This window comes from Nanorana parkeri, unplaced genomic scaffold (assembly GCF_000935625.1).
Source record: "Nanorana parkeri isolate BGI_ZX_2015 unplaced genomic scaffold, ASM93562v1 scaffold396, whole genome shotgun sequence".
NCBI classification, from domain to species: Eukaryota; Metazoa; Chordata; class Amphibia; order Anura; family Dicroglossidae; genus Nanorana; species Nanorana parkeri.
Window position 1 is genome coordinate 549,675 of NW_017306664.1, and position 8,708 is coordinate 558,382.

General features: G+C 40.3%; 1 protein-coding gene across 1 annotated transcript in view; it reads right to left on the minus strand.

Moving 5' to 3' along the window:
* Positions 1 to 3,453: 3,453 nt before the first annotated feature.
* The window catches only part of LOC108789430 (neurexin-1), a 706,321-nt gene continuing 701,066 nt past the window's right edge, over positions 3,454 to 8,708 (minus strand). The window contains exons 17-18 of the mRNA XM_018559452.1: positions 6,159 to 6,164; positions 3,454 to 3,510 (exon numbers count right to left, since the gene is read on the minus strand). Of these exons, the coding sequence (XP_018414954.1) occupies positions 3,454 to 3,510; positions 6,159 to 6,164 (63 nt within the window). The remainder of the gene's footprint in view (positions 3,511 to 6,158; positions 6,165 to 8,708) is intronic.

An 8,708-nucleotide genomic window follows, 5' to 3' on the forward strand; every position in this document is an offset into this window, starting at 1 on the left:
TAGTGAAATATATAACTTTATTAAAGTTATGCAAAGTGCAGCAACCAAACACATATCAATATAAAACTTTACTTTTTTTCTCAAGGAGCAAGTAAAAGCATATTATTAACAGGTAAAGGTGTAATCTACCTTTGGGACCATGTTTCATGTTATACCCATAGCTAGTGTGTAACATGAAACATAGTCACTTTACCCAAATTTCCACCTTCAAACTGTGCCCCCCCCCCCCCTCCCCCCCCCCCACAGACACCTATCTGAATCATGGGCCACTTCTCTTTGCAACAATGTGTTTTTTACATTTAGCTCAGTGTGGCTTCACCCACACAGTCACATCATCCATCCACATGGATCTGTGAAGACAAGTTCTATCTGCCACCACAGCAGAGGGATTCACAGATTACAGCAGTTCAAGTGCAATAATTATGTCATGTCCTTCATTCCCAAAAGGGAAGGACAGAACCTCCATACCAAGCCAGGGCTGGGATGTTAAAGTGGACCTTTACCCCCTTTTACTAAAAATCACATCAGCATGCAGCTTTGTATGCTGATTTAAAATGATCTTACATTCATTAGTTAAACAAACTTGTTTTTCATTTACATAGAAATAGAGTTCATCTACTTACTGGTCCAGTTCTGGCCCAAATGATGAAAGCGCCAAACCACTGCATCTTGGGAGGGTTACATCTGCAGAGCATTGCTGCGAAATCTCATCTGTAATCTCACAAGATCTCAGTGAAAGGCATTTTCCTCCCCTGAGGTGATGTGCATGGTCACATGTCCTAGTCACATGCCTAGTCAAATGTACCAGAGTTCCAGGAAGTAAAGGGAGTGCTATTAATCTGCCCTTAGTTAACATGGCCACTGTCAAAAGACTGGAAAAGAAAAGAGAAATAAGGTATGCAAAGAATACAAAGCCTGCAATTATCTAGAAGTATGTGTTTGTAGACTGTCATTACCAAATATGTCTAAAGGTGTGTTTGTAGTTATTTTAAAGATATGGGTAAAGGTCTGCTTTAACAATGCATGAGCCTGTGCATCACATTTATGACTGAAGTTGTAATGCTCTGCAGGCTTCAATGCAAAATAGATACACATGGTTTGTTTTATTAATGTGAGTGCCTTTGTTACATTTTTGCAAAAAGTAGATTTAATTCTGCATTTTACACACAGTCAGTGTACTTTGCAGTACTTCATTTTAGAAAGTCTATTATTGCCATTGTCAGGGCATATACATATAGCACTTGTAACCAGACCAGCAGATAACCCAGCTAAGCACAGGATTTTTTACACTATTCTCATAAAAATTGAATCTTGTGTTAAGATTTTTAGCTAGTTACATAAAACACCACAAAACTTGTAAAAATTGTGATATCGTCATAATCTGCCCTAACAACTGTTTCAATCACACCTCCAAAACATGCACTTAAGTAGATAAATTAGTTCTGCTACTGACAAGCAAATTCTGACTTTTTGTCAAAAGCTTATCCCTTATTTCCCCCTCTAACCACTCCCCTGGCTGAAATATGCAGAGAGCAAAAGCACAATGCTCTCACAGGAAGGGTAGATGTGTATTTTATGTACATACTGTACCAGGGAACTTGCCAGCTTTCACACTGAGGTGCTATTTTTTTGCCAAATCTACTGGCTACCCAGGCTCTGTTCTCTCGCTGACTGGAATAGCTGCTAGAGGAAGGTCTATGCTCTCTCCTCCCTCAGCTGACTGTGGTAGAAAAGAGCAGTGAGAGGGTCATCTGCTGAGAACAGACCTCCTCCTCAGTATGGGCACCCGCTGGTGGGTGAGTGAGGATGGGTGGATTGCCGGTCTTCCTGTCTTCCCTTTCCATGTGACATATCACATGACCAGAGACAGGAAGAAGAGATTGACCTCATTCTAGGACAGGTGCCATGCTGAGAAGGAGCTTTGAACTGTGAGTACACAAAGAGTGGGGGGAGCAACTCAACCACAGATCACTCTTGCCCTCAACTCCCAAAGAACCCCTTAGCAACCCTACTTCCCTCAGAGCCCTTCAGTTGCCTCCTTGCTCTAGAGCCACACTGTGTGTGCCCCACAGAGCCTTCACGCCTAGCCTCCCTGCTATCTCCCCCCTCCTTAATTCCACTGATACAGAAGCAGATGCATGTTTCTCCTACTGAAACCGATGCAGCAGCATTTTTTCCTTCCTGTACATTTTTCATTCAATTCTCTGCAACATGCTACAAACATTGCCATTATTTTGGCAAATACTGCAGTCATTACATATACATTAGCATTGTGTGCTACATGCCCCACTATTTGCCCTGCACCCTACTCCACCACCTGTCCCACTTCTGTTCTCAGGCCCACTGATTTCCAAAGGTTCCAAGGTACAGTATGTTGATGTGTGGGCTGTGACTTACAACCTTCCAGTGATAGATTGTTTATTGGGCCCCCGGGCTGCTTCCAGTTTATGGGCCCCATTTTAATGGAATCATGCACAAGCCTTTGTGTATTGTGTCTGATATCATGGCAACAAATAAAAAATATTTTTAAAAAACTTCCCAGTATAGAAAAGGTATATGTACTATTTGATAATACTATAAACAGCGCTGATATGCAGCTAAATGTTTTCATCATTCTCAAAGAACTTTACAATGCCTGCATTTAGCAGGGACTGTAGCTTAGTACATTTCTGCAGCCTACAAGTTCATTTTAATAAGCAACTTCCACTTTCACTTGCTTCTTCTAACAAATACTTATCTTTATCATATTTTTCTATTTATTATTTTATTTAAAATCAACACTTCCCATTGACAAGTGATGAGTTAGGCCTCATTCATCCCAGGCCTGTTGGGCCTGCTTTGGGCAGCATTTCTGCGTGCAGTTCCAACACATAGACAAGGCAACTAGCCTTAAGTCCTATGTTTCAGTTCACACCAACATACTACATTGGCATGTGCTTTAAAAAAATAGAGCAAGTTGCATTTTTGTGCAGTGTATTGCGATGTGCTACAATGCAGTGCATAGAGCTAAGTGAAAATGTCAATAAAGTTAAAAAGGCAATGTGTTTTAACAATGCATCACACCGCCACTACAGAAAGCACACAAGTGGGCACCTGTTATACAGAACATTACTCGTGCCCGCTGGTGTGAATGGGTCCTTAAGGTTTTCTGCTGCTGCAGTAATATACTTTTTCCTGTTAAGTCCAGGTATCTGTCATTCTCTTCTTCTGCACTCTGTTCCCATAGTGGTCCCCCCTCCCTCTATGTATTTTACTACTGTGTAATTGAACTCAAGTGGCCATTCTAGAAATATTTATCAGTAGAGCTCATTGGTGAATATTTTGTTCTTTGACTGTGCCAGGTTACTATGGAAACTCAGCACTCAAGGAGCTTCCCCCCATCTGCCTGTTTTAGACAACTGCCTTGAGCGGACACATTTATGTGCCAGAGTGAAATGGGAATAGGGACAAGCTTCACACGTGGCACCTGAATATAAAAAAAAAATGGAGAACGTTGGAAAAGAGGCCATCCTTCCATTCAATTTATGTCATTTTTACTATACTTTTTGTGCTACTTTGCTAATTTTATATTTAAATATTTAACTTTTTATTTCCTTACATTTTGTATGACTTATACGCTATATAACATTAAAAAGCAAGACCACAAAACAAATAAAACATAGTGAACTATTAATGATGTCCAATTGCTGTGACTGTGCTACAATCAGAATGTTAATCTACCTTAATCTTAGGGGTCTATTCACAAAGCTGCCGAGGGATCTGGCCGTAGCTTCGGCGATCCTTCGGCTAGCTTCGGCACCAGGACCCCTTCGGTTCTGGAGAACCGGGGGGGTGCTGTACGGGCTATTCACAATAGCCCGTACAGCTCCCGATCACGGCCGAGCGGCTCAGTCGAGCGCTGAGCCGTGCATATATTCCACCTCAGCCTCAGCCTCAGCCTCACATGTTCATTGGAGAAGTTCCTCCTGAAGTCTGTGCTGTGTATTTACCTATTGTTTCTGCATGCTGTAACACCAATCACATTTCAACTTCCCAGGCAGCTTTAAATACTATTAGTGGCTGTGAAGAACTTGTCAGTCCTTCTGTGGGTGAGATACATCAAGGGGGGCATAGCGGTTGTGACTTGGAATGCATTACGAACAGTAAGGCAAAGGGGGTTTCCAGATTGGCAAAAAAGGGGAGTGTTGTGGACTGGTGTATTACATACAGGTAAGCAAAAGGGGTTTTCAGATTGCCAAAAAAAGGGGAGTGTTTTGGAATGGTATATTACATACAGGTAAACAAAAGGGGTCCCCAGATTACCGAAAAAGGGGTGTGTTGTGGACTGGTGCATTGCAAACAGGTAAGCAAAAGGGGTTCCACTGTAGTACACAGTGATCCCATGTTATTTGGAACATGCTGGACTTTCTATTATGAAAGGGAGATAGGTGTGCATTTGCATGTTTTCTGAACAGACCCAAATATCAGAAGATCAAGTAAAGTTAACGTTGTAAAAAGCGGCAGTCTTTAGTGTGTCACCTGCTGGCTGCAAACAGAAATATGCAATATTTATATATGTCATGATTTATTTTGTTTTGAAAACAATAAATAAAGGACAACATACAGCAATACAATGTATTCCATTTAACAAAAGCATGTTCACCATGCTTTAAAGAGCATGACTTATGCAGAAAGAAATTTTCCAGTCTGCTCCTGACTAGATCTGAATTGCTAACTGGTTTAGTGCATCAGCTTTTGCCGTGGCATTTCATATACAAGATTAAGAATAATAGGTTACATCTGACATTTCTCATAAGGTACATAAGACACACTGCAGTTCATTTTATTGAAACTCTAGCATTAATGTTACGTTTTTCCATTCCTATGTGATCAATCCTTTTTAAGCACTGCAGCTGTTGTAAACATTATAACATAAATGGAAGTGAAAAAAACAAATAACTGCACTATACATTACATTTATTGTGCTAAAGCTAAGTGATCATTTGAACTGACCAATGTTTCTGTAAAATTTCATAGGCAATATAAGTTTAGCTCCCATTATTTTCCTTTGACAGCAAAATGCCTTGAAATGCAATGCAAACAAATGTGCGCCAGGCATAAACGTATCAGAAAAAACAAAATTGCATTACCCTTGTTGTCCTCCGGGACTAACTAATGAGAGAGACTTTCAAAGCAAACTGAAACTTAAACTGTAATAAATGTGATTCTTCCTTGACATGCATAGTTATCAGGCTTTTAACAACTCGAAAGTCGCACTTTGCCAGTTATTCTAAACAATTTTAGGTGCCAATCAATAAAACTCACTTTTAAATTAGGAGGTTACTTTCAGCTTACATGGAAGTTAGTGTCAATAAATGAGTCAGTTTTATACGCCAATGCTCTCCTTTGAGTTGTGATAAAGTGTTTGATGAGGAAAATAAGAAAGCAGATGACACGCTAGACACCGGTGGATACAATTACCCCCTTATGTGCTTCTGGTACCACTGCATCAGCACTCATCATCTCCTGTCTTTCCTCCATGAATTTACTCATGTAGAAGTCTCTAAGCTACTTTTCAGCACAGCAGGCAGTAAGCCTTTCCTAATTACCACCAGAGAGACCCAGATGCTTTTGTCAGCTTCTCCAGCAAAGTAGAAATAGATTATATGAAGACAAACTAACCTAAGGATCCAAAAAGTCCAGGGGAAGAAACACATCTGTGTCATTCTATCAATAAAAGTACATTAATAATACTGTTAAAGCCATCATAACACTATATTTATCAAACAGATGAGGTCTTCACTGAAAAGCCCCTACATTGTAATGTATTCGGTCTTCTCTCAATGTAGCAATGGGTTGACTTTATTGAAGACTTTTCAGCATTTTTATAAATTGAGGTGCATCTATACAGATTTGCAAGTCTGCTTGGGCAAAACTAAATGTTTTATATTTATTTAAATCATGCAGGAAAGGTAGCTCCATCCGCTCTGCTGCCAAACATTGAGCAAGATGTCAGATAGAAGAGGGCTGAATGACCTGACAGATTAAGAGACTAGTCACTCACTCCATTATACAGTTTTAAAGCTGCACATTCTAATTAAAAATAGTGTACTAAGCGATACCAGACCTACTTTGGCAAGAAGGCTTCAGAAAGGAGCATTTCAGCTATGCATTTCAACAAAACTCTTACACTATGTGTACAGTACTTAATGATATTGTTCTAATTGCAGTATAATAACCTTTGTCCTCATATTCTACGGCTACTACAATCCCAAAATGCAAACTGTCCCATAACAAAGAGCCTTATCGTTGCCTTTCCTTTTGTGTTCTTGCTCAAAGGGGAATTTCAAACACCTATAATCCCTCTATGTACTTATACAGTATATCCTATGTATTATGTATACCAGTAGTATCGGATGATTGGTCCTTGGCCATAGTGATGTTTCAGCGAGAGGAACCATGGCGCCCAGCTGGAAACCAGGTACCTGACACACCCAGAAGTGTATTTTATCTTTGGTGGCTGTAGCTCTGCACTTTCATGTATATTTCAGGGACTGAGTGACAAAAAATGTTCTCATCTTCTCCCACAAAACAGGTGCTATCTTATACATGGTGGTGTCCTCTAATGCATTTCCCCCTTAGGGGCTTAGTCGTAGTCTAAGACTAGACTAAGCCTGTAAAGGTGTAAAGGTGTATAATATTAGAGATAGGAGGCCACTTGGTGGCACACCTGCTGGCTGTTGGATTATGTAAGGTGAACGAGTGGTGTGTGGTTTTTCCTTGGATGGTGTCACTACGGACCAGCTCCCAGCCAACACCTGTAACACACCCGGGTGATGCAGCTTGATGCAGGAGAGAGCGGTGAGATTCCTCTGCACCTATAAATATTGCTCCATGTGTTGTGACAGTTCGGGCCAAAGTGCAGTGAGATGAGCTGACTTTCTTTTTTTTATAGCTTTATTTGGCGTGTACAAACTGTACACTCCATTTAGGTCGCCACACAGCAGCACAGTGTACTGCACTGTGGTGTCCTGCAGTGCAGTCCAAAATGCAGCATGTCTGAATTTATTCTCAGTGCAGCACACACCACACCATAGATCACACCCTTATTTTCTATGTGCCCAAGTGGTGACTGGCGTTGTTCAGTGGCTGTAAAACACCAGTCACTGCATACAGTGTGAACGAGTCCTTAACGCCACCAGAAATAATAAATATGAAACTATTATACTGATGACATAAAAGTGTATTAGTAAAATAATTCTTAACACAATTTTGGAGAGAGTAGGTTAGACTCTCTGTTAACTTTTATTGAAGTGTATTTTGCTGGCTTTTAATAAAAAGCCCAGTATGTGGTATCCCTAGTTTACAAAGTTTGAGAAGTTTGTATTGCTGTCTTTATCTCTGTTGGGGAGATTCACCCCTCTGTTCGTACTGGTGACCATTGTCACTGAGAAGAAAAAATTAGGCAATATTTTAGAGTTGTCCCCAGAACAAAAGGAAAGGGGAAACCAATGGGGACTCCGGTTCCAGGAACAACTAGGAGGGGTATTCCTGTCACATTGCAAGATTTCCTTTAACATACTGTTGTGTCCCTGAGACAGAAAGTGAAGGGAAATTCTCCCAATTGTATACAGTGCAAAAATATCTCCATTCCAAAGGAACCTGTAGTGCAGTTCATCTAGCCAAATCTGAAATATTGGTTTTAAGTGGACTGACCTTTTAAGGGCCTCTGGTACAGATGTTTCACCCCTGGTAACAGACAATACTACACAAAACAATTATCTTGTGTGCACAGCAACAGCAAACATTTACCAATGCTTTCTCTTTTGTTTTCCAATTTTACCTATTAAAAAGATCAGTGTGTATTTTACTGCTGTTCAGTTCTCGAGCTGTGCCGTGTTTATTTGCCATGTTATAACTGTGTAAACAATTGCGCCTATCTCTTTCCCAGGACACGGGAAGGTGGAATGATCCAGTTAGAGTATCCTGTATCCCACAATAATGCACATCTATGTTATGTTTATAAATTGCTCTGTTTCAGTTTCTTGATTAATGACATCTAAACAGCTACTCAAAGACAAAGCATTAGAGAAGGAAACCGCTAACGGGTGCCTACTGCGCTTATTAAATTAAATTTAGAATTGATGGTGCTGTGAAAAGTGTAAAGTGTGTGATCCTTGCAAACATTATTTCTTTTCATTCATGATTTTTAGTGTGACTTAATGAAAAACAGCACAGTTGTCAGCTGAGAATACTGTATTGAATAAAGCAGAATCATTATTGATGTAGATAATGGTATTGCTGCAATCTTGAGCAGAAGCTGAGTTGCAGGGTACAGTTGTATTCTTTTTATTACAATCTAATCTTATAAGTAACTTCATAAACAACCCCTGCCCTGATTCTAAAAAGCCATGTTAAAGGCAAACCCCAGCTTCATTTAAATCGTAAACACCCATTGTCCTGCATGGGTTCAAATCAAATAAAAAAAAAAAAAAGCTTACCTCTCTGCAATACCTCCTATTTTGGTGCTGCCCTTGCAGACTAATCCTTCTGTGAGCCTGTACCAGTCCTCTTTTGGGCTGAATGACAACCAGCATTATTTAACCCACTTCCTGCCAGCCTGAGCTCCAAGGAGAAAGCTGCAGGAAACAGTGCCACAATGTTATGTAACACCGGTTTCTGCAGTATTCAGGGTCCACCCACTGCTGGAACAAGAAGACCCATGGTAC